A 20030-nucleotide genomic window follows, 5' to 3' on the forward strand; every position below is an offset into this window, starting at 1 on the left:
TGGAAAGCACCGTGCCTGGCTTTCATCATTAAAGAGTGCTGTGATCAAGGTAACATCAGGCCAATTACAGCAGTTATGGCATGGAGAGATGTATTTCTGTTCTCTGGCTCTCTTTATGTATTCAGGTGTAAAGCAAAGGAAAATGCAGCCTGAAATGCTAATTGTGCTGCTTAGGAGACATACACTCCCAAGGAGCTCCTTCCAGGGCCCCTTCAATCACGCAGCTATTTAGTGCCAGGCAATTGCCAATGCTTCCCCACTCCAGCCCCAGTCAAGGCCTTGCTGTAATGATGAAATCTGCCTGGAGATTTCAGAAACCCATAGTCACACATGACAAGGTGGTTGCTCCTGCGAAGAAGCCGCTGCTGATCTGCCTTCATAAACTGTCAGGGAGACTCTGAAACAAGCAGAGTGAAAAGGAAGGGGTGTACTTGTGGCTCACTCCGTCCTCCGGATGATATTTTCCCAGCACGCAGTCACAGCTCGTGCTATTTGAGTCATCCTCATCTGAGAATGCAAATAGTTCCCAACCGGTAACACAGCATTTCTGTTTGCAGGCTTAGAGCTCGGCTTCTCTCACGATGCTTCAAGCTGAGCCGGGACCTGGAGAGCTGTTTGATGTCAGGGGGAAGGGGCCTTGTACAGATAGAATGGTAGGATGGCAAACAAGGGCTGGAAGGAGAACAGAGCCCTCCCAGTAGTACTGGCTTTAGACTTTGGATTAAACCCTGCCCTTAGTCATGCCGATGCACAGAGGAGCAGCACTCCACAGTTTTCAGAGGTCTGTAGATTCACCCGGCTGAAACCATCCTTCAGTTCCACGCTTCCGTATGACTTTCCTCACGGTTTCTCTGTGAATTATTTGAATTCCTTACAAGAAGTAATGGATTTTCCTTGCCATTTACAGCGCAGGACATTGCACAGTTACTGACTCAGACCTAAACGGTTACTGCTAAATGCCCAAGAAAAATGACATTAAATTGGAGCTTAGGTTGAGTAAATTCAGATATCTGAAAGCAAAAGCAGCATTTTGCTTTTGTGGGAAGCAAAATTGTGGGAAGTTGTAATTATTCCAGACAACCAAGAGAAATCCAGAAAACTCGGAGATGAGTTAAATGTGAAAACAAACCAAGATACGGAATTCACCATGAAGGCAAAGCTGCAGGGAGCCTTCAGGGATACAGGGAACAAGTGCACAGCTATGGCTAGTATGCAGTACTACTGAGAGCTGCAGGTTAAATTGATATTGAAAGCCCATTTCATTTTTTGTCTTTCTCTTATTAAATTATTTTAGGATGAGGAAAAGGAGACCACATATCTGTCTGCTAAGAGTAAGATGGAGGTATACCACATTAATCTGGCAACATCATGGACAATTCCTTGGCTCAAAGCCTCAGGATGTATATCGTACTCAAATTTTGCTTATAAATTAGTTTAGCCCAGGAAACAGTTACTGCCTCATAAACATGGGATATTTATAACCTTTCATTTACCTATTCTCCTGAAAAAATAGGAGATGGTGGAGATGGCCAGAAATCAGTGCAGGTCCCAACCCCTTTTTGTGTTCCGTTTAAGAGAGAAATTAACACTGAACCCACACTTGTGTTTTATTCCTGGGAAGGAAATGGCCTTCTCTTCCTTGGCGTACCCTTTCCAAACACCTGTGAGGTAGTAACCCATGTCACAGCGCAGATGATAAAAGCTGCGGGTGGTCCAGCATGGGAGAGCTTCCCCCAGCTCCATGCGGCTCTGCCTGGGTCTGGCTGTAACAGCTCTGGTCCCCAGGAAGCTCTGACATTTTCCCTGATGGTCCCAAGATAAGGAAGGATGATGGTTACTTGGGTTAGCCCGAAACATTTGCTTTTGAATCCCAGCCACAGACATAACGTGTGATCACACGTAAATCGTTTGCTCTTCCTGCATCTCTGTTCACCCATATGCTGAGGACAGCGTGTTTCCTTACCTTCCGAGAGCAGCCGCAGAGCCTGGAAGCAGCATCTTGTCTTTTCGCTGGCCAAGAAAATTTCTTGCCATCAGTGGTAAGTGGGTGTTTTCTCTGTACAATTTGCTCAAAGGGAAAATTAGAAGCCAGAAAGAAAAGCTGTAAAGCTGTTCTTGAAAGAAAGTATGTCCATCTTTAGAAAAACTGAGAAAAATATTCAAGTGCCACTCACTTAGCAATGCTGCCAAGTCAAGTCTCGAGCAATCAGTCTGCTGACTTCCCGAACTTCACTGGGTGTAATCTGATTTACCATCAGCCCAAGCCACAGGACGTTTCCAGCACAAGGTGGTCACAGAGAGTTGTTTTCAGCTTCTCCGCTGACCTGTTTTGACCCAGTGAAGACCTTCAGGTACAACTCACTACCCAGTGCCTATTTTTAGTGGCATAAGTGAGAAATAAGAGTGGAGAATACTTCAGTCAGAAATAAAACCAGCTTGCCTGGGTCATCCCTGAGCTTTCTGCACACACATCCTTGAGCAGGATCACCCATATCCCAGAGCAGCCACCACAGGGAACAGTGTGCTTGGAGGCAAAGTGTGGGTGAAGGAAGAGCAGCAAGGGAAAGCTAGGTCCCTGGTTGAGGTCATGCACGGGGTTATCGCAGGCGTAGGATAAGCCCCTTACATAGAGCCATGTGCCATGCACCCCAATACCCCCCTGACAAAGACCAGAACCTGCTTATCCTCCACGCTGCAGATATTTACAGGCATTTTTACTAAACACTTCAAAAAGGCTCTTGACTCAGGAGTCTGTTTACACATTCTTGATCTTCTGGGCTTTCAAACATTTCATTAGATTTGGAATTCTCACCACAGCAAGTGGTGATTGGAAAGTATGTGTGGTGTCTGGGTGGCAGAAGGGGCATTTAAGCACAGGGATCTCTTCCTCCTCAAGCCTTCCTCACATCTGACAATGACTGCACCAAGCTTCTGAACAACACAAGCTCCAAAAGTTGGCAGATTTGAAAACAAAACATGAAACCACATGCTTATTCACCTGGGTTTTGGAGCATATAATTTCTCTGTTTACAAGCCTGAGAGCTGCCAATACGGTTGCAGAAAAGAGCTGCAGCGCGGGGCAGCAAGCCCAAACCTTTTGTAAAATGTGTTTTGCAGAAGCAAGAACATCTGGTCGCCAAAACTATCACCTTCAAGACATATGCCCCAATTCTGTGTGGGATTTTCAGTAAAATGAGGATGAAGATTTGATCTACAATAGGAAAACCTACACACTGAAATCTGGAGTAAACAGTTGTTGGTCTCTACTCAGGTGAAGCAGCACTGGCATCAAATTACCTCTCATTTAAAGTGTTTGTCCATATGGCTGCACGTGTGGTGCTAAGCAGGGCATGGTGAGGGAGCTGGCAGTCAGTGGTCTTTGATGTGTGGCTAAAAACCAAAAACAGCTTCAGAAAAAACAGACTTCTCCTGCTCCCAGTCTTCCAGTCAGAGAGTCATGTCTAGACCAAACTCAATATTGCTAAAGAGGAGACTCATCAGAGGTGCTATAGCTTCCCACTCTGGAAATACTGGGTTTGATGGAGTCTGTGATTAAATTGGGTCAGCTAACAAATAATGTGGCCAAAGAAATTCAAAAGAAATTCACAGCAAAAGTGGGGAAAAACTGGTCAATGAGCAGCAGAGAAATGTTTTATGAAGGTATTCATGACCAGATGAACTTTGTCCTTTGTCCCACCTTCCTGTGAGGGAAACCGGGTCTCACGCAGTGCTTCCTGTAGCTGTGAATCAGATCTGTTCCTCCAGACAGAAGCATCCAAGATCTCAAATGCATATCCACCACAATGGGCCCTTGCCACATGCTCTTCTGGCACAGAAGGCCAAATTCAAAGAACTAGATTTTATTATGAGGGGACTTGCACTGGAAGTCAGTCAGCGAGCCATAAAGAGCCGTATCTGCTTAGAGGAGGTTCCTGTTAGGGAACTTGTGTCATCTGGGAGACAATGCTTATCATTTATTCAGGCTGCATACTTTTTTATTCAAGCCACAGATGATACACATTATTGCCTGAAAACAGAGTAATCCAGCTACCCCATGTTCTTTCTTTAACTCAACCAGAATTTATAGGAATTTAATGGAATACATAGGACTTTCCTAAAAGAATGACTGCATGACAGCTCAGAACTGCCAGGCCTTTCCATCTGAAAGCTGGGGTGAAAACCGACAGTGAATCTGTGAAAATCAGGAGAATGAGTCAAAAAAGAGAAAGAGAAAAAGGAAGACTCTCATGTTTTTTAATGAAAATATTGTCTGGCTAAATTGCATAATTGAAAGTTAAAAGGAGAAAATTTGAACGTGGCACAAGTTAAAAGAATTCCATTATTATACAGAATTTTTTTAAATCCTGTCTTCTAAATAGTCAATAATCTGTTGCACATAAAACTGAAGAATGGTAATTGGAACCAGAGTCTGGTCCCAAGACAGGAAATAAACTCTTATCAATGGCTTTTGCAGATCTCAGTCAAACAGCGGGAAATCAGTAGTCCTTGAAATTAATGCATAAGATCACAATCTTAGAGAAGGATATAGCAAATACACTTATCTGTAATGAGTCCATACTGGTTTTTTTGCCATAAAGATAACCCTTGAATGAGAAATTCAGCCATTTCCTGGTTTGGACTTTGTCAGGATTCCTGGTAACAGCATTGAGGAGAAAAGCCACATAATTTGCTTGGCAAAAGGAGACAGACTCCAATTTCCAAGCAAGCACAAACAAGAGATTTTCTAGCATCTCATGAACTGAGCTAAAGACAATAACAGGGCATTATATAACGTGACTGAAACCCATTTTCACCACAATCCATTAGCGCAGCTGAATCACTCAATTCTGCAAACTGCACTGATCACTCAACATTAATTGGGGCAAATTAAGTTATAATTTATGACTTTTCTCCTTCGTAATTACTTATGGAAGGAAATCGTGAGGAACTAGCAATTAAGATGATAGGAAAGAGCATCAGAAAAATTTGTTGAACACGAGCGTCCTTTCTTTTTATTCCTCTTTCTCGCTGACTAAAGGCAGACTAGTAACTTACTTGCCAGTTACTTGGGCCATCGTTTGCAACTATGCCCCAAGATCCAACTTCTGGGAAACCGAAAACTCACAGCCCACTTTCTCAAGATGCATGGATAGGACCTACATCCATATCTGTATGAGAGACACCCAACAGACAGTAAATATCCTAGGATGACACTATAGTGGGAAGCAGTTTTAGAAAACAAAAAAATAAAAAGGAAAGGCTTAAAGAGAAGTAACCAGTATATCAGGAGATCTGGAAAACAGGGGAGGCATCTGTGAGTCTGAGACCGATGCATCATTACATGCCAACAGTCCTGGCACGGTGTGACTTGTGCACGGGGCCTGTGTCTCTCTTTTTCCAGAATGATGATTTGGACCTTTAATGGAATCAAGAAATCATTTCAAGCAAGACGAATAGCTGCTGCTTATCTTGTATACACAGAAAAGGAACTTTAACTTGGCTCAAAGGCAAATGACAAAGAAAAAGAAAACCTCCAGCAAAGTAACCTCATAAGCAATTATTCCTTTCACAGCCTATTATTCCTTGCATATTGTCAGCCCTCTTCAGTTAAATGCCCTGTGCTATTTTAAAGTCTATAAATCAGTGCCAGTCCAAATGGATGTTGTAAATTCATGCAGATGAGGAAGACATACACCCAAGCCTTAATTCTTTATTCCAGGCTGGCTTGCTTAAGTTATAAACTGCCTTTTTTGGACACAAAACAGGCCTGACTGATCAGTTTTTTCACAGTGATCAGAAGACAAGGTTTGGGGTTGATAAGAATGTGCTGATATTTAGCAGTAAAACCTCATCAAAACTTTCCAGACAAGATAATATTCAAATCCAGAATCTGGAATAAAAGCCGTATGCAATTTCTTGCCCAAGCTGAAAATTCACGATCACTATGTTCCCGTTTTGCTCCTGTCACACACACTTTTCTTAAACAGGAGGGATATGTTGAAGGAAAAAACTAAAGGAGTTGACATCAATTAAATGGTTTGGTTCCTACCCTGCCTTCCTGTTTAGCAAATAGCAAATCTTGTCTGAATTCTCCACAGTACGCAAAGATAACTAGCAGATAAATAACATACTGCAAGCAAACATATCATTACAAGGATGTCAATACACACAATCCAAGGAAGAAACACCATCTGAAAGAGATGGGAAATCTTGATGTGGAATGATTACAAATTCAGGACCAGGTGGTAGCATGGAGTGTGTAAATCTGAGAAGTTGGCCCTTCATTTATATTTCTGAAGATAACATGTCTCTAAACAAAAAAGTGGAGACTGGCGATAGGCTCAAACAATGGCTGTTTTCTCTGGGACACACTCAAAACCATGTGAGCACAAAGGGTGACAATGATGTCTTTCCACTTCTGTGGGTGCAGAGAGGAGAACTAGGGCAGGATTTTGGGCACAACTCATATGAGGATGTCTTCACGTCAAACAGCACTGGAGCCTACAGATAACCAAGCAGCTATAACTGCACTTGAGAAGCCAGCAAGGTAAAATGTTTGGCAGAGCCACTGCCCATCTTGTGTCTCTAGTGTTCAGGTTAGCCCCATTTCAGCCAACCTTTGCCACTGTAACCACAACTCTACCATCCAGAAATCATTCTTTGCACCTGTTGACTGCATGAGTTTGGGTCTGGAATAGAGATATTCAGGACAGTGATAAAGCAGAATCTGAGCAGCAACAGCTGGATATTGCTTCAGGATGAAGATGCTCCCTTCTCTGTCCTCATTCCCCCCTCACCAGTATTAGCCATGCAGGCTTGGAACAGAGACCCGAGTCTCTGTTGTGTTATGTTGGCCCATGTACATGGACTGATTTCCTTGTATTGTGAGAGAAGCACCACTCTCCTAAGCCCAGTGATGACAGACATCATTTCCTCTGCCAAATTTCTCATGTCAGGTATCTCTGTGAGAAACGATGGTTCTTTTTGTTCTTGCCCATAGCAGCAAACCAAAAATAAGAAAAAGCACTATTGAACATTTTGTGGCTTTTTTGAAACACCACAAATGCTTCTGATAATAGACGAGGATTTTCAAATGGATGTCCATTTGTGGAACCTAGTTTCTTAGCAACTGCAGGAGATGTCTTAAGAAGTAGAGCTTTCCAGACGACAAGCAATGAGTATGCTCAAAAACTTAGCCTCTTGCTAGGAGGCTCTAGTAGGGTAACTTGAAAATATAAACCCTCAAAACACCTGCTTCCACTGGCGAAATCTCATCCCCAGTGTGGTATCAGGCTCAGCCTTCTGTATCATACCCCCTTTGCATCCTCCTGCTAAATAAAGCCAATAGGTGGTTTTGCCTGTGCTGCAAGCAGGTCCTGTTTCCATTAAAATCAATCTTTCAGCACACTTAGGAAGTTTAAACAAGCACTTGGCTGTAAATCTGAGGGTTTTATCCAGACAATTATGTTAGCTGTTTCTGTATGTAGGAAATGCTGCAGATTGACCTAACACTTCTTCAAAACAAGAGTTTTACTACATCTCCTGTGTCAGTCACAAAAGTGATGGGCAGGAAAAAATATCCATTGTTATTAAAAAGGAAAGTCAGCTCCCAAAATAAGATATATCACACTCCATCATTTCTCTGCCAAACATCCCCATGTAGTTAATGACTCCACTAGGAAAAGAGATTAAAGAGAATTGTATAGATTGGATTATTGAATGACAAACTCCTTCAACCTGCAATTCTGAAAGCATAACATTCTGGAATCCCACCCCACACTTCAGCACCTGAAATATCAGATACAACCAAGGCTTGCTGAATCCATTGCTAGTGAGAATCAGACTTTACACTGTGATGTGAGTTTCCTCTTACTGTTGGAGGGGAGTTTTCGATTAGTCCGAAACAGAGCGCAGTGCAGCTGAGCAGAACACAGGGCAGTTTTGTCCTTTTCACTCGCCCTGCTGAATGGACTGTCGGCAGCTCAGTCTATGTATCATGAATGCTAAAGTACTGGTTCAGACTGGAGTCCTCAATAGGCCTGCTGTGGTACCAGGCAGCCTCATAATTCCTACTGCTGTAAGAGCAGCACAGCATAACACACAAAAAATCCTCTCCCCCCTCAACCAACAAGCATCCTTCTTCCCCCCACATTCAACATCTCTGCCGCCTCCTTCTGCATTGCTGAACACACATCTGGGACATGCTCAGTTGCCTCTCAGTGCCACACACTGTCTCCCAGCCCTCCATTGGCAAACAGGGATCACTTTAGGTGCCTCTTCAGGCAAATTCCTATAGTGGTCTTCTCTCCCCCTCCTCCCACCTTTTTCTGATCTCTGAATAATTTGTTCACACAGTATTGCTTCCTTTGCTACTAGAAGCCATAAATCAAAACACAAGCACTGTAAGGTCTTACATTTCCAGAATCTATTACTTGTTGGTTTCTTTGGAGAAAAAATCTACGCGACAAGTTTGAGAGAGTCACAATTGCTCTTTTAACACAGGCTGATGGAAACTGAGATTAACCCAAATTTGTGCCAAAAAAAACCCCAGTATTTTTCTTCCTATTTCTTTAGAACCAGAAGAGTTCCCCAAGCTTTGTCTCATTTTCTGCCTACAACCATTGGGTTGATTATCTGTAGATTGCTGCCCAGTACAACATGCTGGGCTCCTTCCCTCCATGCTCCCACCCCAGCCCTTGGCATCCTCCAGCCCCAGGACAGAGGCTTGAGGAGGGCTCGCTGCTGGCATCTCCCGTCAGTTTTGCTATTTGTCACCCCAGAGCAGCATGGAGTGATGTTGTGGACAGGGAAATCACCTTTACAAGCCTGGCTCAGGGGACCTGACAGTCGGGTACAATACAGCAGGACAAAATTAGTGTAGGTGGAGAATTGCTGAACCAGGCAGGAGAGGGATTTGCTGTAGTAGCTCCTCAGCAAGAGAAACTTTTTCTGTTCCCCATGTAATATTTCCTACCTTTCTGGTCCAAAATCCCCTTTTGCCACTAAATTACCCTCATGAGATCTTTATGCTGATAGGTCCAGCGTAACAGCATAGCCCACAGAATCTAGAAAATCCCCTATCAGCTCTACTGAAGAAATGAGAGAGCCAGTCAGCACATTTTTATCTCCTAATGGCTATACCATCCTGGAGCATCTCTACAATCTTCCTATACAGAAATTCTGCTTGTGATTCAAGGACAAATGGTCACACTTCATCAGTGCACCTCACCAACATTTCCATCTGGTTTCGGATCCTACCTATCCAAAATCTGTAGTAATAAGCTCAAAGAAGTGCCACGAACACAGCGGCTTGTTTAATTACCACCAGTCCCCAAAAGCTGTTTGGTAACAGTGAGTGCTCTTCAGAGGGATCAACACCTCCTATACAAGTCCCCGAAGCATGTGATTCTACCCCCCTCAAGAAAAATCTGAAAGCCAACAGCGACTGATGATCTGAACAAAACCAAATGTGTACATACAATAGCACGCAACTATTACAGCAACTTGAAGCCACCAGAGTCAGCAAAATCCAGAGGTGAAGCTCAGAGTCACACTGAAATAGCTTTTTTATCATGGCACTCATCCTGAAACTGTGAAAATGGACTTTCTACATCCTGTACCTCTGAGAAGAGAAAAGAGCTGCAAGTAATCAGAAATTTGTAAGTCACGTTAATTTGACGATAGCTGTTATTCTGGGTTGCTTTACAAATGTCAATATTAATTACTACAGAATTTCATTTCATTGCGAAAAGAATTTTTATAGCTGGATTTCACCAGCTGCGGGGAACTGAGACATCATTTAAAGCACCAAAGAAGGGCTCTCATCACTTCATAGCATTGGGGCTTTTTTAACCACTTCTACAAAACCGCACAATTTATGGCTGAAGTGCATTTCTACAATGTGATCCCAGACCCCAACAAACAAGATCCCAAATAATTCAAAGCTAAACAAGGGCTCACACAAATGCTAAAATGTGAGGTCCTGTAGTGTCCTTTTTTTTCCACAGGAGCTTCTGAGCATAATGAGAGTGCAGAGTCAAGTTATCACCTGGCTGTCTCTTCCCAGGAGCTCATTGGCAGCAACCACTAAGGTCTGTAGTCCCTGTTACAGGATGTTAGCACAGCTTAGTGCTCTATTAATGATCTGTATGCCATTAACAAAGACTATATACACACACACAAACTTCAAAAGGCCAACAGTTACATTAGCAAAAGGTTTTAACCTATCTGTGAAAACTGGGCAATTAGTGCAACTTTTCCTGTTAAGAGCCAGCCCTCAGTTAACAATTCAAAACAGATCACTGCAAACAATTAGGGATGTTAACATACAAGGCCCTAATGACATTCACAGTGTTAAGTCACGCAGTGCCCTGGCATGATGTAGAGATTTTGTACTAGAAGATACATATGCTCACACGTTAGAAACATGCTCATTAGAGACTCCCAGAAATGTCATCTTAGAATCCAATTCCTTTGCATAAAAACATAAAAGGAGACATACATTTTCTTCTGCTGATGCATACAACAGTTCACAGGAGATGTCCATTTAAAAACAAAAAAAAGAGAGAGACAAAGACAAAAAGACAAGCCCCTGTCCCTCTGGGACATCTGCTGTCTGGACAGGTCTTCCAGAAAGGTGCTTTTAGCGCCTGCCTAATTGGTGCTCTGCTCAGAGTCCTGCTGTTCGCCGGGTCCCTGTCCCCATCTGCCACATTTGCAGAGACAGGGAGAGGGCCTTGATGGGCACTGAAGCTAAATGCAACCAAGCAATAGCGATACGGGCACACACCATGGAGGTGGATTTAAAATTCAGGTCTCCTGTGCAATCCTTCTGCTTCCCTCATCTTTTAGAAAGTAGTGGAGTCAGTTTGTGCTGTCAGTAGATGAGGTTTGATTCCCATAGACTTGTTTAGCCTTCTGCCAGCTTTTATTATGGGGGAAGGAGTAGTATTTCTCCTCTAGCTTTGCAAATTCTGTTCCAAAGGGAAATCTGAAGAAGGTTATTTTTATCCTAATTTTGAAAGAAAACAAATTTTGTAATGTTGACATTTTCCATAAAACAGACTTCCAAATGTTGACCAACTATCAACCCGATGCTTTAGTGGGCATTTAAAAGATAAAATTTGACAGAGCTGAAATACCTGGAAAAATTAAATAGCAACTCTTGATTTAAGAAAAACATAAATTAATGGAGTAATGTGAATTAGATGCAGAATTAAAATGCATATAGGAAAGAAACTGGAATACCTCACTCAACTATTGTTTATCGCAGGTCATCAAGCTAAAATGAGAAAAGCAAACCTAACAGAGTTTTACTAACCTGAGTTATGTAATAGAAAGTGGTCTAGGACTGCTCCCACAGCAGTTTGGAAAAATATGAGTTTTTGAAAAGACCGATTCTTCTGGCAAATTCATAACAGACTACGGCAACGAGCTGTAAAGGATAGACCACACACATGCTTTCTGGACAATCCATGACTAGTCACAAGTCTTGCCTCTGACTTCACGATATAAACTTGATGGTTACCAATATTTACTGAGTCTGTAAACAAAGGTCATGATTTGGTAATACTTGCCTGCTCTGTGGGGTTATTTAAACAATGGACTATAAGGACACAGTCATGGCCTTTTCTCAGTCAGGGAAGGTTCCTTATTGCATATTAACAGAGAAAAACTCATCCCAGAGGAGATCTTCAAAGAGTGGAAACTGAATCACAGCTTGAACACAAAACACCAAGATATATGCTGTCAAGGCTTGGAAAAATACATCTTCCCCATTCACTAAGGGTGACTTGGTGGCTTTGGTCAGTACTAACACATCACGAAGCTGTCACACACTTCTACACTTTATGGATTCCACCTTTAAAATAACCACCAAAATTACCAGAAGCCCTAAAGAGAACTCTCAGAACTGACTCAAATTTACAGGGCTTCCCCTCCTTTTTTTCCTTTACCTTACAAAATGTAACCATCTAGAAAAGCAGAAGACACATTGCAAACCCCACACACAGCCTTTTCCTTCTTCATTTGTTTCCTTCAATGGCAATAGCAGGGCAGAATTTCACACAGTGCTCAGGATGAACAATCCAGTTAACAACATTGCTGAAAATTCACACATCTGGGATAAAAGCAAGCTTCCGCCTGACAGCTGTTTGGAACCTCTCCGATAGTCTCATTCTGTTGAACGCAATCTCCCCAGTGCAGATTTTAGATGACTCAGACAACTTTTTGTTCAAGCTTACTAAGTTACAACACACCACTTGTGAAAAACGTGCAGATAAATTTCCAGAGACTTGAAGATCTAAAGACCTTCAACGGACTCCCGCTGAGAAGAAAGCACACCTGAGTTCTGCGGGTGTTGATCCAGTCTCCAAGTCTGCACCCGCCCAACAGCGGGCAGAGCCTGGCCCTGGCGCTTTCCTCCCACACCCTGCTCCACGAGGACCTCGCAGCACATCACATTTAACAACTGCTTTCCCAACATCCAGAAGGCAAACTGGGGGAAACCATATGTCATTCATCACACACATCACGCCTGTGTAAGCCACGTCACCCAGAAGAGTTTTGGCACCCACTGACAGCAGGTATATCCACGTGGAAATCCCTGTCCTCAGCACTAACAATAACTGTGCTGTGTATAATCTGCTGGCTAAGAAAAACACTTTCATTTACAGTATGAATAATAATATCCCAAGAATTTCCTCTTTTTCTACTAAGCAGACCCACTTCTTGTTCCTCCTTACTTTTGGCTTTGTCCGCCCAGTGTTTTGAGCATGCTTGGAGAGGGCAAAGGCACTGCCCATCCCCACTCACCAGCATCCCAATAGAATTTCTAGTGCTACAAACCACTCCATACTTCCTTTTAATGACAGTCAACAGAGAGACAGCCCAAAAAATACCTTCCAGATGTCACATCAGCAAAAATGATGCTTTCAGGAGAGGTTTCCACCAGACACGAAAGAAGGATCAGATCAAACCAAGCTGTTTCAGCACAGGGGAGGGAGTGGGCAGGAGGTAAATGTGAAGGCATACAGGGAAAACATGCACGTGACCCGTATTTGACTGCAGGGACCTACAATCTGGCAGTTGGAGACATCCAGGTTTTTTTTAACCTTTTGTTCATTGTTTTAGTAATTTTATCTCTCGATGACAGATGAGGCGGATATTGCTAGGAAACTAAATGATTTCTTTGACTCAGTGTTCTGCAGGGAGAAAGAGGGAAACATTCCAGAAATGGAGAGAAATTTCCCGGGGGCAGAAAATGAAAAATTAATGAAATGCTAGGCAACACCCGAGTATGTAAAATGAATGAAAAAAGGGATAAGAAGAATTGAAATCAGACAATGCTCTGAAGGGGTCAGGAGGATCAGCAAGGCAGGAGCAATAGTCTGAAGAACTTGTATGGTGGGAGGCCTTTAACTCCCCATGAGGAGCAGACGAGAGACTGGGCGAGCACAGGTTCCAGACAGAGAGCAGGGAACATCAGTAGACTTGGCACTGGGAAAAGTTACTGGCAGTAACTTGAATAAAGAGTGACACACAGTCACAGAGAGATGTCAAGGTGGACAGACCTGTGTTTTTTTTCCTGTAGGGAGATGATAATGAAGACAGACCCAGGATGAATAGGCCAATCTCACTGACTTGGTTTTCAGCAGGCAAGTGCCATCTCTATAATCAGTGGATTATAGTGGAGAAGACAGTGTAGTTATGTGGCAACTTCTCAGGTGGAGAAAGAGTAACCGATGTGGGCTAATTTTCCTTATTGTCTATAAAGCTCTATATAGATTATTGTATACAGAGGTGTTTTGTGCCCAGGACATCTGGTTATTGAAAGGCTGCGTCAGCACCAAGCCCAAATTTGCTGCTCCCACCCTGCAGCCGCTCAGCTGCCCAGGAGCTGTTTAGCAGAGTAGTTAATGGCTCCGAATCCCAGTCTCTAACCTAATCACATCCTGGAGCTGTCAAACCGACTCTGCATACTGATCTTGCAGGGGTCTTGGCTTTGCGACTGGAGTCCTAGTTTGGAAACAGCTCTCTCCCTGGGAGGGACAGCAGGAGAAGGCCATGGATTTAGGTCTAAACTCAAGAAGGCACTTCAATATGGCCTGTTTGGAACAGGGCTGTTTTCCTACATGAGTGAGTGATGCTTCAGCTTGCTAATAACAACACAGGGGAAGACTAGATTCAGAGACACGAAGAAACAATAAAATAGGTCAATCACCTCTGAAAACAGAAGAGAGGGGGGATAATGCTGGAAAACAAATAGCTGAAAGGACTAAATCCAGCTACCGTGAATGGTGTTGCAGGATGCTGAACAAGTATCACAAAACCCCAACAAAACAAGCCAGTCATGGCAAAAAGACTGCACCTCCTTTACAAAAAGTAGGCAAAGGCTTTCTGTGGACCATATCCCAGAGACCAATATGTTTCACAGGGCACAGCAGTAGCCTCCAGTCTCCTTAATTCTCTTTTAAAAGGATTAATTTTCTAATGAGGCTACTTGCCAACAGGTCACATGGTGAGCATGGCATGTCTGCTGGTATCAGCCAGGTTGGGCTCCCCCACCAAAGCAGCCAGCATTTCTGTTTTACAGAAGCAGGGTGAGGGGAACTGTCAGATGGAGAGAGGGGTGCCAAGCCTTCCTTGATGGAAGGTGATAGACAGGTCTCACACTTCCATACCAACTGTTTCAAAGCCTGATTTTTCAATCACTTTTAATAACTTCTTCTGGATCCAAAATAAATGTGGACAGATGACATGATACCCAGACAAAACTTGACTCTCCCAGTGGGAGGAGGAATATTCCTGAGGTTAGTGGGAATTCAACTTTTAAAGCCAAAGAAAGTAATATTTTTCCTGTATGCAGCCATTACATTTCCTTTCTGTGCATCTTCTCCTTACTGTAAAAGAAAAACACTCACGACTAAGTGAGATCCAATATATATATTTATGTATATATATAAAGTGTGATGCTGGAAGAAGCCTGCTGCCAGAAACCCTGGATGCTATGGGACTGAAGCTGTGCTGAAATCAACTGGAGCGCTTCATCCTCAGCCTCGTGGGCATCTTCCAAAACCCTGCACGAACCTGTACCCCAGAGCCTCTCCTACGGGTGTGAGGGAACTCATGGATTTTACATCAGGAATGGCACAACATGAAAAACAATCCTGTTCCTACCAAACTGACCGGCAGGCTTTTCTCCCAGATGAGGTTTTCAACACCAATAAACATGCTGTAACTGGCTGTCCACCTACAGCACAGGGCTAAGGTGGTGCTCCCCCAAACCAAGCCAGACAAAAAGTGTAGGGCCAGCCGGCGCCTCTCAAAGGAAGCCGAGAGTAGGCAAAGGCATGAGGTGGAAGCACCAGTGCCAGATTTTCACTTCAGGTACATCTGTGCAGACCTGCGAGGCCCTGGCTTCAGAAGGGCACTTGTGCAGGCGCGGCCAGTGCTTCTACTACATCTATCACAACATCAGGTTTTACAGCACTGGTACAATGGTGAGCAATGAAATCACAATTCCAATTTGCTTTTGGATCTACAGCCATTTACCTGAACTTTTGGCAGCCATCTCTATGAGCTGTTTTCACTGGGCTCTTTGTTTGGTACTGGCCGGATCCTCAGCAGCTGGAGTCAGCAGCTGCAATTTCACATCGCTCCAGTGAAACCCAGGGAGCTGTTGTGATTTGTCCCAGCTGAGGATGTGGTCCAGAGTATGAGAAAGATCACATCATAGGGGAAAGAGCTTCCCGGGGAGGCAAGGCTGTGGAGCCATCGAGCCTGCCATCTGGCTTTGCAGCGTAAGGAGCTGACACCTGAAAGGGCAGAGAGGAAGGAAAGACTCCAGTGAGCTGTCACCTGGCTGTGTAACCCCGCACCACATTTGGGTGGGGAGATAAACCCCTGCCTGAGATCTTTCTGTACACTGAAGCACCAGTTTTGCTCTGGAGAATGCTGTGCATTTTTTCTACGTTACCACTTCCATCACATATAAATCAGCCGCATCACCACAAGACTTTAATTCATTCACTGGCACAAGTGAGTCCTAAATAAAACTCAGCACTGCGCAGATCTGAATCCCCCACATAGAAAAATGAGAAAAAGCAGCCCTTTTACTTTTCTCCAAAATCCAACAGAAAGTATGGCCAGTGAAGGCTGTGAGCTCCTTGGGAAGTAGTGTCACAGGCAGAGGTGAACCTCAAGGTATTCGTGCAAGACTCACCTGGACAGACATCACGACACCTCTCATATTTTCACAGACCAGCCCCTACATTTTGGTGGTTTTCCCTTGGTCTCATTCTGTTGCTTTTCTGATGTGTACCCCTCAGGTGCCTGGGAAGAGCACCTAGCCCAGTTCGTGGCAGCACACATGCCACAGCAGAGACCACAGAGACCATTTGCAGGATGCTCGGGACCCACGCCTGTGCCAAGGGTGAGAGCCACCATCGGTGGAGTTGAAGTGTGCATGCAGGAACAAGGAGGGTTGTGCAGGGGATGGCTGCCAGGATCTTGGGAGAAGCATCTCCAAAATCCACAGATGCACCCATCCCCTTTGCATAAGAGAGGGAAAAAAGCTCCTGCTATTCATGGCTCTGCAGCATGAGGAGGAGGGTGTGCAACCCCAAGTTTACCCCTGGGCCCCTTTTCTGCACTTACAGGTTGGGTATCACATCACCCTGTGATGCATCCCAAGGTCTCTGTGTGGTCTTGATTTCCCTTGCAGAGCAAAGGTAAAGACAAGCCCCCAAAAACCCCTCATCACAAGAGTGGGTCCATCAACGGGTACGTCACCAAGTGACACGCTGACCCTCGCCGTGCAGCTTGCGGGCCTCCCTGTCCCATCGCACAATTACAGAGAAAGCCAAAAGGATTCATTTTTGATAAGCAGGTATGTGTGGTGGGCAATCACTGAAATAGCATTTCAGCTTGTCAGGGCATCTCCTCGTGAGAAGTTCTCGAAATTATGAGGTTAAAGAAATCTGAATGTGAAGCTGAGCCACAACAGAAAAGCCGTGCTATCTGTCAAAGTCATCAACAACCTTGTCGGTGGGATTTAACAGTCAAACTCCCAGCCCAGAGGCTGTCAGCTCTGTCTCCCACAGCAGATAATGCATTTAGCAGCAAAACGCTTATGCTAGAGACAAAAATTATTTGACCACAGAAGTGAACCTTGGATTTTAGATTCTCCTTTTTCTAATTGGTGATGAACATACAATAAGGAGGGGAAAAGAAAGCTGTAGAACAACTGAAAAACAGATGTATTTCTGAGTTAGACTAGAAGCCTTTTCTGCCAGAGGACTGTACACACCTGATTTGCAGCACTACCAGGGTTGCAAGCCTAAAATATTTCCTAATTTAACAAGTACGTTTAAAACTTCTACAGAGTAATAGCCGGCCTTGGTAGCCATTGATCAGAAAGCACGTAGTACACAGCAATCCTCTTGTAATCTACATATAAAAGCTTTTATGGAGCTGAAATTGTGGGGCTGGTATGGCTAGAAGAACACAGCGCTTCTGCTTGCTCAGCCTCCACGTACCCCCCAAGGAAACAACAGCAGAGTACAAAATCAAAATTTAAATTAATCAAGGACCAGAACAACTCAAACTGGGGAACACAAAATGTCCAAAACCTAGTGCAAAACTCCTTCCTGAATGGCTGTGTTCATTGCTGTGAACCACAAGCCACAGGGCAGGCCCGTCTTGAGCTGAGCATAGGTGAGCAGCAAGCAGGTTTGCTCTCACGGGGGTCGCAGAGATGACAGGGCGCTGAGAGTGTCTGGGTTGCATCAGGACTTCGAGCGCTGAACTGAGAGCAGGCAGCACCTTGCGCTGCAGGGAGAGGAGCCTGAGATCCCTCCCCTGCCCCAGTGAAGTCAATGCAAACTCTGCCATTCCCTGAAACAGCAAAGATGCATCACATGCAATTTCAGAGATGCACACCAGTTCCTACAGGAACCGGCGTCTTGCCTCGACACCCTGCGTGCCCCCAGCGCCCAACACACCGCAGCACCGCTCTGAGGGTTTATGTGCTCGCTGAGGACTCAGCTGCTACGAACAACGGAAAATTTGACCTTTCTAACCGAAGGAGCTAGCATTTTAACCCTCTAAACCTGCATCAACCGGGCTGTGTTAAAAGGGAGAGCCTTCCCTCTCTGCCGTAAATCTGTTACTCAGTCGACGTGCTGAGCAGCAGGAAAAGGAGGGCACCTGACACAGAACAGATGTCAGATTTTATCTTTGTTTTTTCTCTCCTCCAAGTCTAGACAGTGGGTTTCATGTGCTCTCACCTGAGGACATGGCTGTTTGATGAGGCTTGTGGAAATGAGCAGTGCTGCACCGTGAGTGGATCACCCAGAAGGACCCAACCTCTTAGGGGAAGGCCACAACATCATCACTTAGTGAGGACGATATCCCACACAGGCTGGTAGCGGGATGCCAAGGCAAAGGTAAGCTAGTCTGCTGTACCATTCAAACCAAACTCTGGCAAAAGACAGTAATGATCAGTAGTGGAGCATGAGCGTTTGCCCCAGAGTCACGATACAGGCAGAGGAATGTATTCTTCACCAGCCACCCAAACCAGCAGCTGGGAATCCATTAATGAGGACAAGGGAAAAATAAGCCATGAATCTCCCTCACCTGCTCAGTCTTTGAGACACTGAGACGCTGTCCTAAAACTCTTTGTTCTTCAGTGTTTGCAGGTCACCTCTTCAATAAACTAGTTTCCAGCTAAACTTTTGATGTTGAGTGTGGCACTGCATGCTGCCGGGGCAGGGAAAGCCCCTGGGCCCATGCAGCTTCCCAGCGTGATGCTGAAGGGGGGGGCTGCTAGGCTGGGTGCCCCAGATGTCTGCCAGCACCCCCTGCTCAACACACTGAGAGCACCAACATTGCACCCTCAAGCCTAACAGTAGCAAAGAAGTTTAAGATGTTTAAGGTAAGTGGGTCAACTACACGAGACTGGGAATGGCATTTCCAGAAGCGTGTTGTTATTTATATAACACCACAGGGGACTTTGGAGATTCAAAGACAAATAAATCATGACAGAATCCCTCCCTGAGGGGCTTTGTAATGCACAACTCAAACCCTCTAGGACGTTAAATACCTCCTATGAGGTGCTAAGTGCTATCAACTCCCACTGACTTTAATGGACATGAGGATGCTCAAGACTTTGAAAGCCAGCACTTTCAAACTACTTTAATCTCCAGCAGTGTGTCCACTTACCCACTTTTAACATAATGAAGTAGCAAAATGCTAACTATACCAAAGAACAATACTCTCTGCAAGGGACAGATGGAGGACAGGACCACCTAGATCTCTGGCTTCTACAGCACAGAGATTTGCTGGGAGGAGATGAACATCCCTGACAGTCTGAAAAGCGGCCTTGTTTGAGAGTGCAGCAAGACACAAGTGGAAACATCCCAACCAAAGCTGACCTTCCACAAGGGCTAGAGCACCTCACTGCCCTAAACTGTTCTTTACTTTTTTCTAAGCATTTTCATTGCAATTACTTTATGAATGTTAGTTGTGCCTTTAGTAATAGTAAACCATCTACGGAACAAAAATTAATTTCCGAGTGATCCAGATTGAAGAGCCAGTGAGGTGTCCTAGATCTTCAGACTACAGATCTGATTTAGCTATTGCCCCCAAGCCCAATCTCTTAATTAAATTTTATCCTTTTCTAAAGGTTTTTTCCTCACCCATGAAACTTGCAGCAATGGGTCTGGCTTTTCTTTGGTTGGTTCCCCCCCCCCCCTTTACATCTCCACGTAATTTAAGCTGCTTCCCCTATGTGATCCTGGCTCAGGGCATTGCTGCAGCTCTATAAAAATTTCAACAAAGAGACAGATCAATCCTTATAATGAAGCTTATCTCGCAGGAGTTACAATATTTAAGACACACAGTCAACATAAAATTTATGTGCTCTATTTACTAATACCTTTGATGACTAATAGTGAAGGTTATTTGTGTTTGTTAGGGTATTTTTACTCAAATTGCCTGTATTTCTGTATAGATAGGAACAGATTATGACG

The 20030-nt window shown here is 44.2% G+C and overlaps 1 protein-coding gene across 1 annotated transcript in view; it reads right to left on the minus strand.

The window, feature by feature from the left end:
• The window catches only part of LOC104512871 (kalirin-like), a 269469-nt gene that overhangs the window by 129031 nt on the left and 120408 nt on the right, over window positions 1-20030 (minus strand). Inside the window, 1 exon segment of the mRNA XM_010156032.1 lies at window positions 12343-12496. Within this exon segment, the coding sequence (XP_010154334.1) occupies window positions 12343-12496 (154 nt within the window).

Source organism: Eurypyga helias, unplaced genomic scaffold (genome assembly GCF_000690775.1).
Source record: "Eurypyga helias isolate BGI_N326 unplaced genomic scaffold, ASM69077v1 scaffold27, whole genome shotgun sequence".
NCBI lineage: Eukaryota > Metazoa > Chordata > Aves > Eurypygiformes > Eurypygidae > Eurypyga > Eurypyga helias.